The following is a 25,280-nucleotide window of genomic DNA, read 5'->3' as shown; positions in this document are numbered from 1 at the left end:
TTTTGGCAGTGGATATACTTTGACAAAACCAGCCAGTCCATTCCCGGTAACATGAAGTATATCGTGTGTCTGGCACTCCCCCTGCAGCTCAGTTGTGCATTTCCAGAAGAGATGGAAGCAATAGGATCATTCATTCCTTTGCTGTTACATGCAGCTGAAACCTGCTCAGCCAGAAAAAGCTGAATCTGAGCTAAATCTGAGTTTCTCTTGGTTTTGGTCCCTTCTTCCTTCATTATTGTTCCCATGTTCTGTTGCAGCACCATTTATCTGTTATAAAGAAAACAACATCCATGACTGCCTCCTGTCTCACAATTAGAATTCTTTTCTTTTTGCAAGCAAGTTCTCACCCTAACACTTGCTTTATTTACATCGTTTCTGCAGCCGTGTTTCAGCAATCCATTCTTTGTATGTTTTATGTAATAGTCTCAGTTTTCCTGTTTTCTAGTTTCTTTTTTATTATACAAAAGTAACCAATGTGTACTCTGTATTCAACTCTCACAAAAATCAGCAGGAATTTAAAAAAAAATGTTTCTCCTGAACGTGAACACTGTTTTTGATACGGTGCCAACTGCACAGAATGACAGTGCATCCTAAGCATGTCCTTAAGCATGTGTCAGCATTGCTGTGGGTTTTTTTGTGCTGTATTATGTAAGGCTGTGATACATCTATTTCAAATCAATGACCTACTAATTCCAAATATTACCACTTTGTGTACTTACAGTGTCTAAATAGCAGTGTGCAATATGTTAACCAAATCCTTAAATAGTACATTTTGAAAACAAGAATTTAAAAATAGTTCCATGATGATAAATGCTAGAAGTTGTATGCATTGCAGATGCTAGCATATATACACATACACACAAACACACATATATATTTCTGTATTGATGGAAAAGATCATAGAACTTAAAAATGGGCTATGCACGTGTAGGGATGGTTAAGATTAACCTCTCATGCTTGATAAGTACAAAAGATTCCCTCCTATGCATTGTAGGACAGTTTGAAGCACGGACAGCTGGGATCTGCTGGTTAAGAATAACAGTAAAAGCATATTCTCCTTGCTAGTGACTTCAGACGGGTCTAGAAAGAGAAGTTAATTTAACATAAAATAGTGGACCAATGTCAACATTGCGACCAAAATACAGGGGAGAAGTATTTGCTATGATCAAAAGGTACCAAGTTGTAGACTGATTTATTGAGTGGAAGTTAGAGCACTTGACTTTAAAACAGCCAGAATATTAATGTAAATAAGCGTGTTGTTTGGTGTCTTGTTCTAAAGTCCTGGCTGGCTTCCATTCCAAGCTTCCTTCTGTGTTGTGCTTGAACAAGTGACTGTAAATACTGTTTAACCCACAGAGGTCTCCTCTGAGGTCCTTCATTGCTGGTTTTGGATCACCAAAGTCCTCAGCTTGTGACATACTTGTTACTTTCTTTGTCCCTTTTCTCATAGTAGAGTAATCTGAGTTTGTGACCCCCGAAATAATGCATACAATTGTACAGCTGATATGCCGCTTCATTTCATTTATAAGTAACACTGCAGAAACGTCAGACCAAAACATTTAAAGTCAGTTGTGTTCTAGGTATGGCACTAAAATACCTGCTTCTGGCTAATTTTTAATTTTTTTTTTTTTTAAACTAAATCAGGAAATGGCAAACATTCTGGCACAAAAGCAGCTTCGCTCCATCATCTTAACTGTAAGTATATTATTTTCAAAGTTATTTTTCAGTAACAGAGAGGAAAGGTGACTCCAGTTCTGGTTTTCATAGGCTTTATCTGAATATATTTTGATGGCACTTGTATTTGATGTTTTGAAGCCTGTAATATACAAAAATAAAGGTTTGGTTGTTGAATGGGTTCAGAACTGATTATGAGAAAGGGTATTTTCCCAGTCAAATAAACAGTGATTTCTTCATGAAAATATAATACTGAATAAAAGAATAATACCTCAAGCGTTTTCTTCCATGGAGAATGTGAACTTTATTGTGCAGATGAGGTGTTGTCTGAGGAATTTATAGCAAGTCCTCTGTGTTAAGGTTTGGAGCTGATGACGTCTGAGCAAGCTGTACAGGGCTTTCCGTCTTGCAAAATGAACCTCTGTGGTTTTCAGTTCTATGGATTATTCTGGCTTAATATAAAGTTGCACATAATTTCATAGAATCATAGAGTCATTCAGGTTGGAAAAGACCCTTTGGATCATTGAGTCCAACCAATTTGTCACCACTTGCACGAAAGAAGCATGAAACATAGCTCAGAATGAAGTTAATGAATGTAGTATAAAAGACTTGCACTGCTATAATGGAAAATCAGAGGGATTTTGCCTTTGACCTTAGAGTAGATTATATCTTCAAGGTAACAAGGGAAGGTGCTCTTTCTCTATTAGGAGATATGAGGCTGTGTAAAACAAACCAAACAACCATGAAACAACCTTTCACTCTTTCTCATTCACTATCATAATTTCAGTGATGCATACAAAAAACCCAGAATTTGTCTCAGAAGGCATATTTTTACACTGCTAATGTTCGTAAGAAATTTTATACAAGCATATGGATAATGTTCTTAGGTATTCATTCACTATCATAAAATGATCCAGTGCCTTTTGGCAGATGGATTCTTTTATTCTCTGGAACTGTACAATATCAGTTGCTGTATCTGTCTCCTACTTGATGACTCTTTCCTTACATATGCTCTGCTGTGTTTAGTGACCTGGGTCTGTTTCCCATTTATCATCACTTGGTGTTTTTTGGCACGCTGGGGATTATTAAATTGTCCATCAGTTTGGTACCTTCTTTCTGAGTGAGATAATTCTGCATGTGTGGGGCATTGTATGCTAATGTACTTCTAAGCAGTCTTCCTCATACAGAACAGTGTTGTCTGGTAGAGGTAGGATTGTGGTGTGATGTTGATTCCTGCAGCAGGAGCCCTGTTGTATCCCTGTATTTGCTGGTTGCGTCTGCAGCCTGAATACTCTTCTACTCAAGCAGCTACTCTCTTAAATATTTTCTTAATATGCTCTCTTTTTTTTTTTATACAGAGCTCTAATGCTGTTGGTAAGGAGTTAATTTTTATTCGAAGTGACTTCTCAGTACTGATTGATTTTTTTTTTTTTTTTTTTTTTTAATGCCACTTCTCAACATATGCACAGGCTCTATCTAGTGGCTAGAAGGAGGAAGCTTCAGTGCGTTGTTATTGTAAAGTCCTGTCCATTAAATTAGTTATATAGTACCTAAATGAGTAGCATTAGTCCTGGTTTGATTTTCTTTTTTTCTGGAGTACATTACTGCATAGCAAACACATACAGAAATGGAAACACCTGAGTGCACCTACTGTAATTTTCAGATAAGATGGGATTCACCACAGTCTCTCTTTGCAGCATGTTATCAGGGCACAGAGGGCCATCAATAATGAAATGGCACACCAGCTTTATGTTCTGCAAGTACTTACCTTTAACCTTCTGGAAGACAGAATGATGACAAAAATGGATCCACAGGATCAGGTAAGCATCTGGCATGATCTGGTCAGAACAGAAAGAGGACGGCTGCTCGTTGCTGTGCCTAAAGCTCTTTATGGAGGAAAAGACACTGCTAGGAGCGCTTACACCATTCATTCATTCTCTCTCTCTCTTTTTATCTCTCTCTGTGAAGCTTGGTTATGTTTTCTGGTTGTTAGAAGATGTACTGGCTATTGCATTCCTTGTGCAATAGTGCAACAAAATGGCCAGGCCTTCCTCTTTAGCATGTAGTTCCATGAATTGAATTTGGTGTCATCCTGGGCTAAAACGCTAAACAGCAGTCCAGCATTTGTTTCTTTTGTGTACTTCTCAGAAGCAACTAAGATGTATTGTCCTTTCTAAAAATACTTCTGTAGAGCTAAAATGAATGTTGAAATGAAAACTATCTGGCATGCTAGAGTTTAAGTTAATTTGTGTAACAGTAAAACCATTTTTGGTGCTGGGAACCTATATAATAGTTCATTTGTTTATTGCTCACTGTGTCGGAACACTAGCTTTAATATTGTTCATTGTGCACAAAGAGACACTTGCTCCTCTAAGAGACTCAAGTTTAAATATAGAGTCAATAAGCCACAGAGAAGATGTGTTTTGTTTCTTTATTTTTTTGTGGCCTTTTTTTAGGCCCTGTACCAGGAGGAACCTGATTTCATTTTTAAGAAGGAGTTGTGTTAAGACTTGCTGATAATTTGGAGAAGAGGAGGTGGAAGAGCGAGGTGGTTGTAAACATAAGTAACATCATGCTGTAGGATTTTTTACCCTTCCTGTTTCTTAAGTTTGAGGCAGGAAAGTTTGACTTTTCAGGAATGTACACGCAGTGAACTAGTGCATATCTCCATAGAGAGTGACTAAGGCAGTGTTGTTACTATTGATGATAGGGTGGTTATCACTGTCTTGAGACATTTCTAGTGATGTGTAACTGCAGTAACCCTTTCTTGCCCATTCCTGTGCTAGCAAAAATGGACAGTTACCAAAAGGAATGCAGAGTACTGAGCCATTTTGATTTCAGCCAGCGAAGTGCTTAAGTACCAGCTTAATTTGAAATGTGTGTGATCTCTTGGCTTCTGTGGTTTCATGCCGGTGGTTAAAATTAAGTGTGTAGTTAATGACCTTGCTAATGTGGGTCCAGCTTCTGGAAGTCAGCATTTAAGCATCTGTATGTGAACCCCACAAATGTGAGGACTTTGAAAAATGGGAACCACAAAGTCATTCTTGCTGACTGTCCCTTTGAGTATGAAGTAGGGAATTTAGACAAAGAAGGGTTGGGCAATGGAGGGAATACAGTGTTTTGAAACAGCTTTTATGATACTGGTTATTAAAGTGAGAGGTAAGCTATTTTAACCATTTTTTTAAACCTTATTTTAATACAGGCTCAACGGGATATCATATTCGAACTCCGAAGAATTGCATTTGATGCAGAATCTGAACCTAACAACAGTAGTGGCAGTATTGAGAAACGCAAATCTATGTATACTCGAGACTATAAAAAACTTGGATTTATTGTGAGTATTTTTGTGTGGTGATACACCGCAAGTGGGTGAGTGCATCTGTTGTAGTACATCTCATAATCAGTTACTTCTCTTACTTGATCTTCTGGCTATTTCCTACAAGGGAACAGCTTGCTTTTTTTTTTTCCCCCCCCCTTCAAATCCTGTTAACCCCAAGTGACTGCTTTAGCAGAAGTTAGGGTTAATTGGAAGAAATAACAACCTGAGCTCGAAGCATGTGGTTTTGCATGACATGCCATAATTAATATCTAACTTTTAATGATATTTTGGATGAACAGGCATTGTGTAATGGATCTGTGACAGACCTGTAAAGTCATTGTACTCTTAGAAATAATGTGGTCTGATGAGCAGAATAAATCTGAGGTAGGTCTCTATGGTATGTACTTGTAGGGCCTTGTGTTTTGGTTGCTTGAAGTCCTTTCATCCGTGAGTAGGGGATGCAGAATCTCTTACCCTGACTTAATCAGACCATTTGGAATTCTGGTTTTGCCTGAAACCATGTTGGGGAACGGAGCTGAAGCTCACAGTGCAGTCTGAATGCTCTGCTCAGCTCTGTGGCATAGGGCTGAACGTTACCCAGTTCCCTTGTGGTTTTGGGAGGAGGCTTCCTGGGTTCTGATAGTTGTTTTCTGATGAGTGAGGAAAAATTACTGCTGTGTCAGTGCTGTTGTATCTGTAAGGAGCTGTAAGTAGGTAGTTGGGAAGGGAGGAACTTGGCATTTTGGAATTGTAAGCATGAATCTCTTATCAGTTCCTGTGCAATAGAAGAGCATTCCTGTCCCAGCTTCTGAGACTGGCAACTCCTATGGTGAGATGAGCAGAGGACTTTGGGCCCTCAAGGCTGAAACCAAAAGAGAATGCAGGCCCTGGCTTAGAGTCAAACGGGCTGGATACACAGCCTCCAGCTTGTGGTGAATGAGAATAGAGATGGGGGCCACTGTCACAGGAGGAGGAAAAGTAATTGGTGGCAGAGACAGAAGTGGTGACAAACACAGGGAATGATGGGGTATGCTGAAGTCATGGTGGGGCTGTACGTACAGAGGTTGTGGCATATAGAAGAATCAAGGAGATAAATTTAAAACAATTGTTCTCTAATTCAGGCTGATCACTTTTGCATGTCTGCTGCTCACTCTAGTTTTGTGAGATGTTGAAGACCCCCATCACTGGCGCCTAAGTATCTAGCATCTCTGAAAATCTGATCTGACTTTCCTAAAGCTTTATGTTTTACTTTGAGATAAAAGAATAGGTGACACTGCATGTACAACTTCTCACAGCTGAGAAGGAATCTGACCTTCCTCACAGGGCTGGGGAAGGGAGTGGGACCTGTTGTGAAATCTGACTGGTGATCTCCAGCCTCACACATGGGCATGCTCTGACTGGACTCCAGTTAGCCTGGCTGCCTTCACCCCATCTACTTCTTTTCGCTCCATCATTAAAATGTCTTCAGTGCTTTTATAAACTGCAGGTAGAAGGATGCATTAGCAAACTGATCTATGCTCTGAATTATGGGAGGTTTCTCTTCCCCCTGTTTTGGCTGTGTGGCACAAGAAGAAACACAGCCAAATAGGAGGCTGCCTTTGAATGCTGTCTTCATTCCACTGGTGTTGGTGGTCAGAATGCTAATTTCTTGAACTGATTAAACGTTCTTTCCAAGAGGAAGAGTAAAACCATGTCTAGCCATCAAGTTGTTCCTGGACTGCTTGTGCTCTTTCTGTATGTGAAATGCAAGAATCCTGTTCATTTTTCTCAGCCACATCAAAAAACTTTGCCCCACTACAAATGTAATGTCAACAAGAGACAAAGTCCAGACATGATTTCAGAAGTTTACAATATCATTTGTAAAACTACATAGTTAGAACCCTATTTCCAGTTAAAGAAACCACAAGACCTCTCCAGATGGCTGTGATGACCTGTGTGAATTTTATTATGGGCAAAGAGATTTTCAGATGAGACAGTCTAGCGGAGATTTATTAAAATGCTGATGAATACAACAAAAGATGACCCAGTTAAGAGATCTAAGATACACTCCACCCTACAGAATTATTTTCTGAGTCAATTGCAAAATAAATAGCTTGAATTCATTTCCCCCTCCCTCCTTTTAAAATCTCTTTTGGCATGAAAATCCCAACCAGTGCTTATCCCTGTCAATTCCTGTGGTAGAAGTAGAGTTTTGCAAACTTTCAAATAGTAATATAGTTCACTGTTAGAGATACTTAAAAGATAAAGCCACATATATTGGTAATGATAAAATCAGTCCTAAAATTCCTGATCTGTTCAAAAGGTTTAGTTTTGTAAAGCTCATTGTATGTGAAGCTTCTAAAGTTTTCTTGCATTTGAGTAAACTTAATTCCCGTAGCCGAGGCAGGCAATAGATACAACTCAAGAAACTGATATCCTGTATATTTTAATCATAATTCTTTAAACATCACTAGCTGTCATTGAGAAGTTGTAGTGAATGTTTAGAGGCAGATCAAATTCTAAGAAACTTAAATAGGTTAAAAAGTTGGAAAAACTACAACTACAGCAACAAAATCTCATCCTAGAACAGTTTTTCTCAAGTTTGCAGTGTGTAGAGCTTCTGGGGTTTTTTGTTCAACTTTTCTTCAATAAAATATAAATGGTTTGTATGAAGGCAGAAACTCCACATGGAAAGTGATTTCATAATTCTGCTGTGCCACGCTGGACTTTGTTAATGTAGCAAAATAAAATGCGGGTTAGTACAGGAGATATAAAGTCAGTAAGGAACTGTCTGATAAAAGGGGACAATTAAAAGGGAAATTGAGAATGGTGGATGTTCTTCAAAAGGCAGGCAGGGGCTTGACTTTCAAAATATTAGTGGTGGTGACATAAGAGAGTGAACAGATGATGACATCTGATGAAACAAATTTGGGAGGCACCAATGAAAGAATCACCATGTCATTCACAAATTAGATTAACTTTTTGATCAGAGAAATAAAAATGTCATTTTATCCAGTGATACAAAGTGAAATGGTGTTCATTTAGGACCACTGGCAGGAATTTCTTCTGTAGACAAATACCTAATCTATGGGAAAAGATAAGAGAGATTGTGCAATGTAGTCACAAAAAAAGTCAAATGTTAAGCTAGAATATATCTTGAAAGATATTTTCAGAGCAGGTAAATGGTTAAGCCATTTTCTGCATTTCTGAGACATCTTCTAGAACACTGTATAATTTTAGTTACCTATGCAATGACTTGTGGACTGACTGAATGCAGGGTGAGTGCAGAGGGTGAGGTTTGTGCAGTGATGAGGGAGATGTCTTACGAGAATTGACTTAAAAAGGTTGGCTTGTTTAGCTGAGCTGGCTGAAGGCTGTGGAAATATCAAGTGTACAAATGCTGAGAGGGACGAAGCCACATTAAGCTAAAAGGCAGTGATAGCAATCAATTTATGGAAAAGATTTTTATTTGGAATGATGGGGACAAAATTCGTTACCAGTTTAAAGATGGAAATTGGTCCTTTACGAAAAGGTTTACATACTATATTTGACAGTGGTGGATCCGGGAAACAAAACACATGAGAACCATATGGAAAAAAAACAAAACCAAAAAAACAAGGTTGCTTAGAGAAGTCTGGAGGGAGACATGAATAATTAGGTGGATAATGACTTAAATGGCAGCATAGCTGATTGGTTAGACATTGCAAAAAATTTCTATTGTGAGGAGAAGCAGCACCAGAATAGATAGTTTGGAGGATGTGTCTTGTAGAGATCTTTGGAAAGAAACTTCAAAAATAGTTGTGAGTAACTAAAGCATGCCTTAGGCAGAACGTAGACCTGAGAAGCTTCTGAAATTTCTTCCAGACTTTTTTTTTTCTTTTCTTCATGTCCCAGATGAGCAGCTACTTTGTTTTATCTTTTGATCTTGTTCTTCAAAAATCCCTTGTTTCACAGCACAATATCCAAGCAGCGCTCTGAAGATAAAAGCTATTCTGTTTTCTCATGGGTTCTTCTGTGGTGCTTGTCACTGTCTCTTTGAATAGTTCATTAGCTGAAGCCTAGGGATAGTGTGCCCATTTAGAGATTAAGAGAAGGTTTTTCCCCTTGAATTTTCTCTGCCTAAGGAAAGATGCTCAGGACTTTATTTTCCAGTGCATGTCTTCTGTTACACCTGTGTGAGTGTTACTGTCTGCAGAGCCGAGTGTATCAAATCAGGCATTTGGAAAATGAAGAACATACAGTTAGTGAGTCCCTTGTACCTTACCTGTCTTGCAGTCTTTCTTAGTGTCTCCTTGTCTCTAGACGTAGCTTTCTCACCAGGCCAAATCTGTGGCTGACTTAACTGAGAGGTTTGGCATGAAGTTTAGATTCTCTCTGTTCAACCAGCAAATGGGAAGCAATTGTTCAGGACATTACCTTTGCAAGCATGAGCCATCTATGTGTCAGACTGGCTGGAGTGAGTCAATGGGGTTTTTTTCCCCGGAGCAGGTGAAACATAGTCATTCACTATATGGAATGGAGAATCTTTAGGTTGCTGTGGCCAAGAATAACTTAAGACAAAGTCAGTAGATGCCTGGATAACTACCCAGCATGATTTATTCCCCTTGGGTCCATCTTCCTTCTTCCTGTATGTTTATTCCTGCAGTCGTCTTGAATAGAAACTCTTCTCAGGCTGCCTTCTGTATGACTTCTATCTCCTTCGACAAATTAGAACAATCGTACACAGTAACCTCCTTCATGTCATGATATATTCCTTGGAAGAAGTCTCTTCTCTGCACTGAAAGAAGAAGGTTATCAGGGAAATAATTTGTAATCATGTAACTAATATTTTATAATGATTACCTGCAAGAGGGACAAACTCAGATGACTGCAGCAAGTGCTGACATACTCCAACCTTTAACTTCCATCTTCTTCAACCTGTCTAGTAGAGCTCTTTTGTGTATAATTTCCTTATGTTCACTTGGAAGCTGCTCGTCCCCCCACCTCATTTTCATGTTGTGCCCCATCCATATCCTCACCCTTGCCCCAGGATTTGGGAATAAAGGATGAAAGCTAAGCCTTGGAAAAGGGCAGGGAGAAGGTGTTGTTTTAATGTTTGTTTTTCACTACCCAAATTTATATTAATTGGCAATGAATTAAGTTGACTTTTCCTTAAGTCAAGTCTGTTTTGCCCATGATGGTAACTGGTAAGCAGTCTCCTGGTCCTTATCTCATCTCATGAGCTTTTTCATCCTTTTCTTCCCCTTGGTCTGTTGAGGACGGGAGTGGGTGAGTGTGGGGCTGCTGGCCAAGGTTAGTGCACATCTTCTTTCTGTGTTTTGCTGACTCTGTCTTTAGGCTGCTTCTGGGCTCATTTCCTGAGCCATGGTAGCTTGGAGGCTTCCTCTTTTCTGTATTCTACTGCAGTCTCCTTGCTGTACTATCTCCTTTACCTCCTCTGGCCTTTCTCTCTCCATTTCTTTCCCTAGTCTTTGGTTTTGAATTCCCACTCCCCTCGGTCTCTGTTCCATTTTGATCTCGGGTTGAATCTGTCTTCCAGCATGTCTGGTTGTTGATCCCCGTTACCTCATTCATTCAGTCTCCCTGAATTTCCTCTTTTTTGACCCTCACTTCCTCCTCGTGATGTGGTTCTGCTCTGGGTTTTTGCTTGCTTCCCTCTCTACACCTCCTCCTCCCACCCTGTTACTTCCTTCATCAGCCTTTGCACTTCAGATTGTCAGGACTTCCTAAAGACAGACCCAAATAGCCCTTTTCTTGTGTTTTATTTTCAGAAATGGGTGGACTGGATTTAGTTGCATGTTCCAAAGATTAATATTTGCCTCAGTGTGGAAAATTTCAGTTGCCATGATAAATGCTGTCCAAGCTATTAACAACTGAGAACAGGATCTAGTAATGGGAAGCGTTGGGCTACTGATAATAGTCAGCACTACAAGCCCCACCTCTAACTGACCTGTAGACAAAATGCTTTCCTTTTAATTTTTTTAACATGCATTGGGGGGGTTCTGACTTGAGTAGCTCAACCATAGTTAGATTACATTTTTTTCTAAAGATAGGGTGTTACTTTTTGCTTATTATTTTGGGCTGCAAAATAGTTGCATCCTAGTTTTGAGGAATTTAACTTAAACTGTTGATTCATTGTAACCTAATAGTAACGATAAATTGTATGACTGTAGATTTGAGGCATGGATTTACTGGGATCAGTGTGTGTGTGTGTGTGTATTAAAAGAATGTTCAGGTTTCTATTGATAGAAAGGCAGTAGATAATTACTTAGCTGTGTGATAACCATTCATCCTTTATTACTGACTCTGCTAGAAAGAAGTAGAGTCAGAGTGAAATCACATAGTGAAAGGACAGTGCACAATTCTAGGTAATTTGCATGGTGTGGATTAGTGGTAGTCAATTAAACAGTTGACCAAGATGGGCTCTAAAAAGGAGAAACTGAGCAAGACTGGGGTGGGGTTGGAATGCCATGCCCTGCAGGAGCATTAATAGTCCTTAAATTCTCTGGAGTTACTAATGTCAGCTAGATCTCTGAAGCCCCTTGGTTCCAGCTGGTCATGTGGATTAATATTAGCAGTCTGCCTCCCTAGGGAGGATAAAGCTTTGCTAGGAGGGAAGGTGAGAGGGAGATGGACAGAAGCAGACCCTATGTGATGCATTTACTTAGCTATTCTTACTAAAGACCTGAGCATGGTGATCCTTTTTCTTCCTAAAAAAAGGAAAGCATGAGTGTTTGAAGTCCTACAACCTTATGAGTTGTAGGACTGGGAAATCCCTAAACAGGAAGCTGAAGTTTTATGATTTGGGGACTAAAATCTGTAACTGGTGTAAAATGCTGAAAGACTCATCAAAAAGGTCTTGAATGGTCATTTTCAGCTATTTTGTTCACAGCTCCCTGACATTTCTTCCTGTTGGTGGTACTCTGCAGTAATGGGAGGTCTTGCATTGTTTATCCTTTGGGGAAGCTTTTCAACTATATTGAAAGTAATGCTTTCTTAAATTCAGATTCTCTTGATGGTTTTGGCAGTGGCAGAGGAACGTTTTTTAGAATGATACTGTATGTGTGCCAATCTAGATCTGATCCTTTTTTAAATTCTAAATTGATAAGATCTAATCATTGGCTTAATGATAGAATAGCATAGATGACAGATTGTCTGTACTACTGAAAACGATTTGTAGTTTTCTATCCTCCTCCACTCTCTCTAGTCCCACAACTCTCACTTGTGAAATCACTTGTTGCTGAAAAAAAACCACTACAGTTTGAGAAGATTTTCTTTTGCTGAGCTATTCAGATATGCAGTGGTTGAGGCAGCTTTGCCTTGAGACAGAAGTGCCCGACCCTCAGTTTAGTTGCCATATTTCTATGTGTAACCATGGCCCACTCTAAAATCCTTTTTCATTAATTAATGATAGCTAATAATTAAACACCATGCAGCAGAACAGAAACCATGTCTAATAGCACTTCACCAGAAAGGAGATTCTTCTCACTTTTCATTGTAGTACGTGGTTCATAGATTTGAGTGTCCTTTTAACAGAATTAAATTTGCAGATTGTATGCCAGGAAAAAATACATGGTCTGTCCTTTGCCTCTGAAATTCCCTTTATATTGAACCAGTGGGGTAAGACAGGAATGTATATAGCATTTATTCTCTCATTTTTACCCTTAAGACCAGTAGAGGTTGCTCTTCTCCATTGTTTGCAAGCTACACTCTCCATTCTGTCATTCTGTTTTGAAGGTGAAATTTTTCAGCAGGTATTTTAGAAATAAGCCATTACTGATTTATTCATGAGGGGAGGTTTTGGAAGGTGAAGGCTAATCATACATATTTATTTCTAAGTGTTGTGACAGAGTGTAGTTCTATAGTGGCTGTTTCGTTCTGTATTTGATCACCTTTTAAGTAAAGAGACATAGATAGAGATTCATACAAATGTATTTACTTTCATAAACACTTATTTGGAAGTACTTGAGACAAAACAGAACTTGAGGACCAGTTCTATCATTCCTGTTTTCAGAGAGTAACATTTACCTGTATAATTCTGTTGCTGTGTATAGGAATATCAGAAGAACAAGAGCTAGTCTCTGGAAATAATAGCCTCAAGTAATATTGATCTTAAATCAATGAAAACTTTTAAACTGATGTAAATGTCTGAAATGCTTGTGTATTTTATTAATATTGTGTGCACCAGAAGTGCAACACCACTTTGTACTAGAAGAGGAGCAAAGTTGAATGTTTTTAGGAAAAGACAGAAAAAAGATAGTCATTAAAGCCTTAATTCACAGAATCACAGAATCACAGAATTGTCTAGGTTAGAAAAGACCTTGAAGATCATCCAGTCCAACCATCAACCTCACACTGACCGTTCTCAACTCCACCAGATCCCTCAGCGCTGGGTCAACCTGACTCTTCAACCCCTCCAGGGATGGGGACTCCACTACCTCCCTGGGCAGCCCATTCCAACGCCCAACAACCCCTTCTGGAAAGAAATACTCCCTAATATCCAGTCTGAACCTTCCCTGGCACAACTTGAGGCCATTCCCTCTTGTCCTATCGCTTGTTACTTGGTTAAGGAGACTCATCCCCAGCTCTCTGTAACCTCCTTTCAGGTAGTTGTAGAGGGCGATGAGATCTCCCCTCAGCCTCCTCTTCTCCAGACTAAACACCCCCAGTTCCCTCAGCCGCTCCTCGTACGACATGTGCTCCAGACCCTTCACCAGCTTCACTGCCCTTCTCTGGACACGCTCGAGTCATTCAATGGCCTTTTTGTAGTGAGGGGCCCAAAACTGAACACAGTAATTGAGGTGCAGCCTCACCAGTGCCAAGTACAGGGGTAAGATCCCTTCCCTGTCCCTGCTGGCCGCGCTCTTTCTGATGCAAATTCATTCCCTTTCCTCTTTGTCACATTTAATTACATGCATGTGCAGTATTTCTTCTATCTCTCTCTTCTTTTCTCCTCCTTTACACTTTGCATTTCTGTCATGATCTTTCTCTCTTGTTCAACCCTGGGCTGATAATTGTAGTCCTCCTTCCCATGTGTCTTGGTTTGTGCCCTACCATTCTTGCCCTCCTTCTTCCTTTAAGCCTTCCTGCTCCCAAATGCCTGACTTTGAGCCTTTCCTCTCACTATTGCTTTGTGCCGTTCTATTTAGCTTCTCTTTCCACTCCACTCCTAGTTTGCTTTTTCTCTAAGCCTCAAAAATGGAACCAGGGAATGCTCAGGACAGATGGCATCTTCAGGAAAAAACTGTATTCCAAAGACTTGATAAAGTCAGTTCATCCTGAGTTTTTATAATGTGGCTAAATGTACCCTATGTTCCAGAGGAAATTCAAGACTGACACAAGAACAAGTGTTTTACCAAACTAGAAGTTTTTCTTGCATAGCATGAGTGGGCTGGAGTTTCTTAACAAAACAATTGTGTAAAGATTGATTTAATAAGAGCAATACAGTGCTTAATAAAACATTCTTAAAAATGATCAAATAATTTGCTAAAACTTGCTAAGGCATTTGAACCTAGAGAAGATGCTAGTCATTCTCTCCTAACACTTAAAATAGTTGTAAAGCATCACAAGCAAAAGAGTCTAAAAATGGAAAGTGTCAGACAACCTGAAATGCAGGTGGCACAACCAGTTTTACTTGTAATTTAAATATCTTTCTCAAGTTTCCATTTGCTTTTGACATCTTGCTTCCCTAATGTTTCTGTGAACATTGCTACTTGATAGATCTCTGGCAGAGCAACCGCAAGTAGAGGGTATGGAAACCTGTATTAGAAAGGTGAACAAAATATGTGAAGTACAAGAAAAGAAAAACAGAATGGAAGGGGAATGAACTATAAATGAACTGATGATGATACTAAAGATGTAACTAAGATTTTTACTAGTCTATACTGGCATTTGGAGGAGCTGCAATCAGGAAATCCAGCTGTTAATTTTGCAGTTAAATTTCCTGAATCTATATGGAGATAATTCAGTCTGAAAAGGGATTTTTATTTTATTTCCTATTTTAAAAAAAGTCTCCATTTCATTTGTTGAAAAACGAATGTTTTAATTTTATTAGCTTAATATTTTAGATTATTTTACAGGATGCAGCTCTACAAGGTAGTCTCACAGAAAGTTTTTTCTAGGTAAATACTTAGTTCTTCTCTTTACAGTAATTCTGAATGTCTGGCAGGATTGTTCTTCTTTAATATTCACCTGAAAATAGAAATCCTTGATTTATTGTATTTATAAGGTGTGATATTATTTGGAGTACAGCTGAACCTCATTTTAAAAGAAAGCCACTAACTTGTAACATTGAACAGCAGAGGGCACTAGCATCATACCAGATGTAGGTTGTTCACGAAAGTTTTTCAACAACTTACTCGCATGGGTACAGAATTGTTTCAGCCTTAGAAATAGTAGAAATAACTGTTCTGGGCTGTAAATTCCCATTTCTCAGTTGAATGCTACCAGATGTTTGATGTTTAGGCTAAATGGTACCTCTGGGGGGCAATAAAAAGTTACTTAATTTGGCTTGCATGTTACAGTTTGTTATACAGTCCACTGTAAGCAGAGTTTCTTTTCTGTCTGGCACTTCCTGGTGAGATATTTTTTCCCTCTGAAATAATAGTTTGTTTCTGTGTCTGAGTGTTTTTCAGCCTTGTGTAGGCTCCATGACAGGGATGCATTCTTGCAATCTGGATTTTTTTTTTTTCCCCCCCCAACAGTCTCTGCAGATCTGTAAAAGATGAGACTTTGCGAATGTAGTTAAAGATCTCATCGTAAAAACTTATGTTTGATTGCCAGCTCAGGCCATGTTCTGCAAATGTGAGCAATATCAGCAAAGCATCAATCTCTTTCCAAACCTGAGAGGCAGAAATGCAGAAATCATTGAGGTGCCACCCAAAGTTACCTCATAGCCATCCTGCGCTTGGTGCTGTTAGGAGCCCGTAGGTGTGTGACCTACTGCATTCTTTCTCATAAGCATAGTTTCAAGTTACTGTTTGCCATAAATGAAGCATCCCATGGTTTTGTGCCGTGCTACATATTTGGTCCTAGGTTGTGGAAACATGGAAATGGGGTTGCTGCACACAGAGTGAAGCACTACACACTGAGGTTTGCGACTTACTAGAATTCGTGCTGAAGCTCCAATCTCCACACCAACATCTCAGTTTGCTGAGACATTCAAGTCAATGTGTGGCTGCGGGAGATACCTCCTCTGGTATAACTTAGAGGAGGGTAGCCCCCAGGGTTAACGTTTGATCCACAGATCTCTTCTGTTGAGCCTCTGCACCGCTTTGAGCAGAGCAAAGAAGCATGGGTAGATGCCTGCTGAGCACAAGCAGGGGAACGGCTTGGTTGGCCTTCACGTGAGTGGGGCAGAGCTGGTGAGCGTGGCTTGGGGTGTAGCTTCCTGAGGGAGAGGGGTGATCTCCTCTGGCTGCGGGGGCAGATGCTGTCAGGCGACTCCATAGCTTCTTAGCCAAGTGTGATTGCAGTGTGGAATAAATACTGAAGAATGACAAAAAATGAGGTAGGTGATGAAAACTGTGAATTGATTGGTAAATCTAAACAAAGATTATGCATTTTTTTCTTCATCATCAGGCTGTTGTCTGCTGATCATGCATGCCAACTGAGGGATGCAGGAGAATTACTGCTGTTTGGAGGCATGAGGTTTTAAATGGCTGGGAGAAGACCTGAGGAACTTTATTTTACTAGCAGAAATGGATCAGTTGTAACTGGGAAAGTCTGACTTTGACATGCGCAATGGATGATACCTGTGTATTAGAGGAGCTACTAAATTTATATAAACTTCATACTGTTGATCTGAGCCAATAATTGTGCAGAAGGAGGTGCCTGGGTCAGATGCATCGTTATAGTGACCAACAACTGGGGCCAGCAAATCCATAATTTAAAGCTGCTGGTTTTGGTTACCATGCAGCTGCATGTGATTTACCAGGATTGTTTGCCAGGAGCTATGGACATCTAAGAATCTGCACATTGTTAAAATGAATAAACCAGCCTTTTACCATATACTGCTGAATTTCTCTTAGCTTCAGTCCTTCCAGAGGAGAACAGATTTAAAAGAAAGGGGAAAAAAAAAAAAAAAATCCCATTTTGATGGGGTACTAACCTTCTTTGACCTTTCAATATCACTCTAAGAATGAAGTTAAAACTAATCAGAATTACATATCTGTGGTTGTGTGTCTGTGGGAATGAACTGACTCTGTATAATCTCAATCCTTTCGTGTTTTGATTTTTCTGATACTTTATTTGAACATTTCATGCTTATATAAATATTAGTCGGAGGAATCATCCTTTAAATCAGTTCCTTAATGACAGGGTAAGTTCTTTTATTTTGTGGATGAAAGATAAAAGGGTTTTTATATTTTTATAGCTTTCCAATATTTTTAATTGTGAAATTGTAAAATAAAAATATTAAAGTCCTTGTGATTTGAAAAAGTATGCCTCTCTTGAAGGAAATCCACTAACAAGTGTAAACATGATAATTTAAAATTAGGGGCAATGGAACATTTCATTTCTGGCATGGTTTTTTTATATACTATATATGATTTCACTGTATTGCTTTCTTCTTTGCTGCTCATTTACTGTGTGCATCCCAGTTACAAACTCATGGGGGCAGGCAAGCTCCATGGATTTGAATGTAGTAGGGCTGAGTAGTTTGTTTCAAATGTATGATAACAGAACAGTTCTTTTACTGCTAATTGTTTTCTGATCCCTTCTCTTAGAGATGGATCTTGGACACCTTTGGCTATTATGTACTGCACGTGCCTCAGAATTTGCTTACAAAAAAAGTAAGATGAAGAAACAGGCCTCCCAAAACCAGTCAGACATAATGACATCTCTTTTCTTTTGTAGTGTTGTCTTCATCTGTTTCACAAGGCTTGACTTGGGTAGCTGATTCCACACAAACCCTTGCTTGATATTGAAGTGATGGTAGTTTTCTTAAACGGTGTAAATTCAATGTTAATTACTGCAAATAGGGTTTTTTTTAAGGCTGTCATATCGCTCTGTTCCTCCTCCTTTCATTCCTCATGGGTTTTTTTTGCCTGTTGTAAGATTTAAAGGACAGTAAATAGCATAGCAAAGTATTTAGATTTTCTTCAGTTAAAAAGAATTGTAGACATTCTCTTCAAATATGTGATTTCATTAACTTAGGCCTGTGAATGAATTAAAAGACAACAGGGAGAAAAGCATCTTATTTGTGAATAACTGAATTACTTGCTCAAATTAAAAACACCTTCCTATCTGAGTTCTGACTATTTTGATTGTTCAATGTAGTCAGATTGTTACATAGCCCCTATATGAGTTGCAATGGTATGTGTTCTTTTAAATAATTTTCTTATCTTCCTACATTTTGGTACAGCTCCATTCTCTTTTTGATGTCTGTCTGGCAGAAACTGGAGGCAGAGCAGAACAATGCTCAGACATGCAAGACATATCTGCATTTTGCAGAGCACAGCTTTAGTCACAAGAGCTCACGCTTCTGTAGAGGGAGACAAAGAAAAATGGAAGTCAGGTGAACTGAAATTCCACAATAAATGGATCCAGTGTTTTTTTGGCTTTTTTTTATGTCACGACTGAGGGCAGCTGAGGGTACGCTATAGGATGGGCATAGACTATTGTTGACTTAAGACAGAAGTACACACTCAAAGGCTTTAAGAGGGATGGGTCCTTTTTTCCAAACCGTCTGTGGCATCTACAAAGCTTGGCTGTTTGTATTCAGGCAGGGGGAAGATTAGACCGTAGAGCTAGTAATTTTATATGGGGGGACATATGTCCAAAGGTAGCTAAAATATCATAGATGTTGAGAGTTCCTGTACTGTAGTTTAGTTTTCAGCTTGTTCTCTGTGGTTACTGGAAGCTTGACCTGGTCACAGGTAATAAAAGAAGTGGTAGTGTGTGAACCGCAGAGCTCCGTAGTGGCGGCAGGCTTCTTTACCTAGGACTGTGAGTCCATGTGGCTAGCCACAGATGACATTTCAGCTCAGTTCCCTGGTTTTAAATTTTGACAGCTGTTGTACCTGTCTACCAGGCAGCCAGTAGATTCACATGGCTGATGCTTTTTGACGTGGAGTTTTCTCAGACACAGGGCTGACTACTTTCTCTCTACTCTTTGAACTAAACATAGCCTGCCACTTTCCTTTTGCATGACAGCCATTTTAGCTAGCTTGCTTGAAAAAGAAAAATGTGAAACCTTTCTACAGAAATATCTAAGGAGAGCAAGATCTATCCCAACTTACCTTTGTGATAGTTCTCAAAGCAACGTGACTGGTGAGGAAGCAGGGATGTCCCCAGCCACCACAGTCGTTATTAGTGAAGTTCCAAGGGAACTATAATTCACTGCACAAATGGAGTGACAGCTTTCTTGTTCTGTGGTTGTGCCCTGCCTGCCATAGTATGTACGCATCATATCCTTTACTGAAGCTGATAGTTGTTACAGCAGGAAGGATCCCATTTGGTGTTTCATTCAAGGCTTCTGAGTCATGAAGTATGGGAGAAGCAACTGCAGCAATTAAGTGGGCTGCTTCGCATGTGGGTTCCCTGTAGATACACAACCTTGGGGAAAAAACTAATGATTATTTTTACCCCGATTTTACTCAATTGCTTATAATTTAAGTAATTTTTCTTTAAAAGAAACCACAGCTGAAAGGTGTTTTAATTAATGCACCTTAATTACAGAGGCAAATGTTATGTCAAAAAGGTTAAGTTTAGATAAAACTGCCTGAAGCATAACTAAAATAATCAAAAAGATGCTCTCCTGGTAGTCTTATGCTTAGAAGACTGATTCAGGCAGCCCAAGATTTGGCAGAACTTGGTTCTGAACCTTTCATTTTACTTAATAAAAAGATCTAGAGATTCTCTTTGTTCTTACTGATAAGCTATGTAACTTGTGTGTTTTGGCCATACACTAAAATATATATTTATGTACACTCATTAACTATTTTGTATAATTTTCTTAACTTTTACACAAAATGTGTGTTGAAAAGCTCTGAATTTCTCCTTAATAAGTAGTCTTTGAACCATCAGTCAGGACCATTAATGCTTGTACACCAGTATACCAACAGTGCCAGTTGTTATGCTTAAATAATGAGTGGAAGTCACCTTACTCAACAGACATTAACCGTACCTGAACTCAAAAAAGGCTTTTCATGCCAAAATTGGCCTTAGGGACACTGTCTAACTAATTTGCAGACCTGATAGGATTGACAGAGATAAAATTATTCAGGTAGATTTTGATTCTGCCATGTCTGACTTTCATCTAGTTGCAAACATTTAATCTGTGTTTATTTACAATATTCAAGTTTAGATGGATTAATTTTTTGGCTTGCTGTTCCTGCTAGCACTGTTCACACTGTTTTCTCACATGACTGTCTTCTTGCTAGCTTGATAATTATCCTGCTGGGAAGGATGAGAATTCATGCCTTAGATCCTATCTATGTAGAAAAGGCAAACTGCTTTAATGACACTGGTAAAATTAAACCAGTCAATCTCCTGACACGCTCCAAGGTCATAAAAAGGCCTATATTTATGACACTATTTCTTTTTAGGTTGGGGATACTCCATGCCAGTCTATCCTGGTATACTTCTTGACTGTTATAGTTCAAACAACACAAAAATTGCTTGCTGGCTGGGACATGGGTAATATGCTTCCATCATGATTTTGGAAGAGCTGGAGCTATCTGAAAAACTGTTAGCCCTTGTTTGCTCTCCAGCTGCCCTGGCTGGAGGGATACCTGCCTCACACCCTTCCAGTTGAGCCTCTAGAAAGTCTCATGGGAACTAGTTCCCTGCAGGGAGAGCCATCTGGATGAGCTCACGCCTTGTCCAGCAACAGTTTCATCTAAAGCGTGCTGACTTTGCCCAAAAGCATGAGACAGGAAATCTGGCAGGGTCCGCACATGTGGCTGTTAAATGAACTGGTAATCTCAAGTGTGGAGTAGTAGTAAACTAGTATGGCTTTTAGTTTCTCGATCCAGTCTAGCTAGATCTGCGAGTGGATGCTTGACTGCTTATTCAGTTATTCTGTAAACTTGGTGGATACTGGGAGATATCTGGTAGTAATTTCACATGCTGAAAAAATGTAACTGAAATGACCATGTCCCATTGATTCATTTTAAATATCCCTGAAGAGAGTACATGATCTGTTACTGCTATTACTGCTTGCTAACTTCATTTGCCCAGAAAACATTGCTTCAGTAGTAAGAAGTCAACAATCCGTGCATGCATCCAACTTGAAAGTTGTTAACTAAAATAAAATCTGAAAGGTGGTTCATAGTTGGTGTGCATTGGACACGATGTGATTACTCTTAAGTTATAGTACTCATTTTAGATTCTTTTAGGCTTTCAAACTATTGGCAGTCTATAGGGCTTAAGAACTTGGAATCCGAAGCAATAGATCCATGTAACTGTAAAGCTGTAATATAGGTATGTATAAAATACAAAGAATTGTGCAAGAACTTTTTGTCTTGCTTTACAACATGTAATTTATTCATTGCTGAAAATATGCAGTGCTTGTCTTTTGACATGCCCTGTTATGTTTTATCTGATGATTTTCGCTGATTTAGTTATGACACCGTAACATTCAGATTTTTGCAATTCTGACCACTACAGCATCCATTCATGATTGGGACAGATTTCTGGTGGTGACTTATGTAGAGCTCTGTGGTGCTTTACATCAGATTACATAGTAGCTCAGTGAATTAAGGGCATATGGTAGTCAAATTATGATGTTTTTATCTTTTATAGGGCAAATTATATGCAGATTGTGTTTGATTTCTTTGCTATTGAGAAGGTCAGTTTTATATTCTTGAGGTCAAACTTGATCCAGGAAGGCTGTTGCTTAACATGTTATGTAGATTGGAATGAGTTTTATTATTGGAGGATAACATTTGCAGTCTACTAATATGTATTGCAAAGCTGTCATCAAAAAAAATAGTTGTTAAGCAGGTAGAAATGACCAAATATTTGCTAAAACGCAAAGCCAGAAATATGTTAGTTTAAGGAAGAACTATCATCGTTGTATGCAAACATAATTTCTAAGTCTTTATGAAAACTATATCTAGTAGAAATGTACTGGAGTTCTTTATATGTGGTGGGGTAGTGGGGATGTAATTTAAATGACTTACACTGAAAGTATCTTAAAAAAATTTTCTGCGTATTCTTTCCAAGATACAGCAGTTGCTGAGCTTTGGATACTTCTGACTTGAGGTAGACAGTGTTTTTATTTTTTTTTTTTTTTCATTTTTTATATTCAGGGATCCTCCAGATACATTTTCATTCTATCATAGAGGTCTGTGGGAAAATTAAAAAAAAAAAAACAAAACGCTTTGGAAGAAAAAAAATTCACGTTTGCATATTTAAAGAGTTATCAAGAGAAAAACAAATCTGTTTGTTAGTTCTTGCTTTCATTGAATACATAGAGGTTGAAAATTCTCAAGTCACTGTTATATCTCATTAAATTGGATGGTGGAAGTTGTGTGCATCATCATCTCTTTGAATATAGTGCTGTTAAATAAAAAGACAAAATTACTTCCTCATTAAGAATTTTAGCTGACTACCTCTTCATAAATGTGGGGTTTTTTTAATGTAGCATTTTTTTATATTTGTAATTCTTGTGTAAATGAACAGATGGGAACATTTTGCATGTAAAACTTCAGGATTATTTAGGGAAGGGGTAAGTGGTGAGGTTGTGTGCTCGTTAATACTTCCAACATAAGTTTATTAATTCATAATTCACTGTGAATATCACTTAAAAAGTTCCCACCCTCCTGGTTCTGAGTTCTTATGAACAAACATCCATGTATGTACTACTGTGATCTCCTAATTTGATCAAGGGAAGGTTTTCACGTAGGTGCTGTCAAACCAGGTGATTGCTTTCCTTCCTAGTCCACAGAACCAGAAGATTTAAAAGAAAGAAGAAAATTAATAAATGCAAGTAATTGAGGATGGGAGAAGGTGATTACTGCCCTTGACCACTATCTTTGTAGCCAGATTGTTCCTTTTTCTGTAGGAAAAAATATGACCAGTTTTGAGAGGGTTTGTTTTAGATCGACACCATTTAAATTGGACTCTTTCTTTTCAGATGTTCTGAAGTTCTTTTATCATCAGTTCTTTTAGTCCTAATTCCTCCCTGGGAACTTCTGTAGTTTTTCTGTCATACAAACCTACAGAAGTGAGACATACTGAATAACATTTCACCAGAGCTGCTTTGGGGTTGGGAAAACAGAAGTTTGGTCTTCTGTGTAGAACAGCTATTACTGGGTCTAGCACCTACTGCAAGCAGCTTTCAGGAAAAACTAGCGTGACTTGGCACCTGATTTACATAGCTGCACATAGCACTGATGCACGATCTGTGATAAGCTGTCAATATCTGTCAAGACAGAAATAAAAAGTTTGTACCTTTAATAGTCTAGGAATGCACGGACACAAACAGTTCCTGTGCTTCAGCATGTTGACGTGGAAGATACTGTTGTTTAGGAATAATATAAGGAGTGAGAGGTGCTTCTTCCATTAGCAGCTTTCTACAGACAGTACACTATTACTGCAGTTAGGCATCGGAGTGCGAGGACACATTCTTATGACTGACATCTATACATCTCTCAGAGATTGCCTTGGAAGCCAAAAGTAAGACAGTGGAGCTATTCAGGACACAGAAGAAAGCTATACACAGCAAGGACTGCATGAGAATGCTGGGTTGCCTGAATATAATTACTGCACTGGAATTTATCTATAATAGCTGTAATCTTGAAATATGCAATGTGATTTTTATTTTTCTTTAATGCCATAAGAAGACATGATTTTGGGTTTACATCTTATCCAAAAGAATGAATTTTCATTTCCACAGTACCCTACTAAGCTGACTAACAAATTCTTGATGTTTTTGGTATGTTAACATGTATGGTGTAAGAGCATAAGCTGTTAAATACCGCTCAGATGCTGAAGCTGAAAGATGCATAGATATTACTCAGTCTAGTGGAAAAAATCAAAAATTATCTGAAAAATTGGGGGTAGCAAATCTGATGCATTTGTATTTCTTACTCTTGGGTTTTTATAAAGAGAAAAATGCAATAGACTTTATACTAAACAGATGCGACTAATATGCCTGAAGCATTGTATTCCATATATTTAATAAATTATGTTGTAGGTGGGGGTGTTTGCATACTTCTGAATTATTCACTATGGTATTTTAGATATTTTAGCTTTGTACCTAATTTTTAAACCCACTCTCAATAAGTTAATGTTTCAACCACAAACATTCAACATGTTAAGAAAAGGATGATTTTAGGGGGAGGGAGGAAGAAGAAAGAGAACAAAGCAACTGGCATTTGTTTTGAATTTGAACAATAATTGAAGATAATGTATTGTCTCACACATGCCAGAACTGTCTTATGGATCCTCAGTTATTATCAGCTGGCATATCTCCAGTTATTTGACTTAACAGAGCTGAAGAGCAAGCCCTAGTTATCCTGGGATCCAAAGTAACAGAAACTTTTGAAACAAATGACTGAAAATAGCTAGGTTTATAGGCTTGACTTGGAGAAAAAGTAGTAAGTAATGGGGAGGTGGCTTTTCTGATTAAACATAGAGCTAGTAATGATGCTAAGAGACAAAACGAGTCATCCTTACTAAACGTGGAGAGATTTCTCATGCCCTCACTGTTTTTTGTTGATGTTCCTATATAATTTGAGATGTAGAATGGGATGAAGGAAAGAACTGTTCCAGCAACGGGAGGTCAGCTTTTTTATTTCAGTATCCTGCTTTTATTTTAACATTGTTTGTAAATACTAGTGAAATGAGTGCTGGTATTTTAATAGCTGGAGAAGGGTAGATGGGTCTTGATACTTTCTCTGCTTGGCAGGTGTTCACCCAAGTATACTCTGCCTGTGTTATAGTATGGAGATGGAGAGTATGTGCAGCCCTGTGCTGAAGTTCTACTTGCAAAAGGTGGTGTAAAACTGGTGCTGTATGTATGGGTCCTTGTTGACAGCTTCCCAACAGCTTCCCGAAGGAAATGTACCTCATGGCAAGGCCAAGTATCAAGTGGTGTTCCCCCAGACTTGTACTTTACACCCAAAATAGAGGTGGTTTCAAATGCATAGAAGGTCCTGCTAAGATATTCATGTTGGGTTTGGGGTGGTGGGGGGAGGCATTTCTGTGTCTGCCAGACTCAGCCTCTCTTAAATGTGCTTTCTGGAATGCTTGAAAATTGTAGGAAGGGAAATTTTCTCCTACCAGAAGCTGAAGTCTATTGGGCTTGTGATGTGTGTGAAGTTGTCTTGTACTGATTTTAAATGTTCTGACTGATAAA

The 25,280-nt window shown here is 38.7% G+C and overlaps 1 protein-coding gene across 2 annotated transcripts in view; it reads left to right on the top strand.

Annotated features, from left to right (window-relative positions):
* Positions 1-25,280, top strand: part of ELMO1 (engulfment and cell motility 1) — a 308,650-nt gene that overhangs the window by 115,076 nt on the left and 168,294 nt on the right. For both annotated transcript variants that reach the window (XM_074841559.1, XM_074841549.1), the window contains exons 12-14: positions 1,645-1,695; positions 3,372-3,494; positions 4,877-5,008. In XM_074841559.1, coding sequence (XP_074697660.1) covers positions 1,645-1,695; positions 3,372-3,494; positions 4,877-5,008 — 306 coding nt within the window. The remainder of the gene's footprint in view (positions 1-1,644; positions 1,696-3,371; positions 3,495-4,876; positions 5,009-25,280) is intronic.

The sequence above is a fragment of the Strix aluco genome, chromosome 1, assembly GCF_031877795.1.
Source record: "Strix aluco isolate bStrAlu1 chromosome 1, bStrAlu1.hap1, whole genome shotgun sequence".
NCBI classification, from domain to species: Eukaryota; Metazoa; Chordata; class Aves; order Strigiformes; family Strigidae; genus Strix; species Strix aluco.
This window is presented reverse-complemented; position numbering and strand designations above follow the sequence as displayed.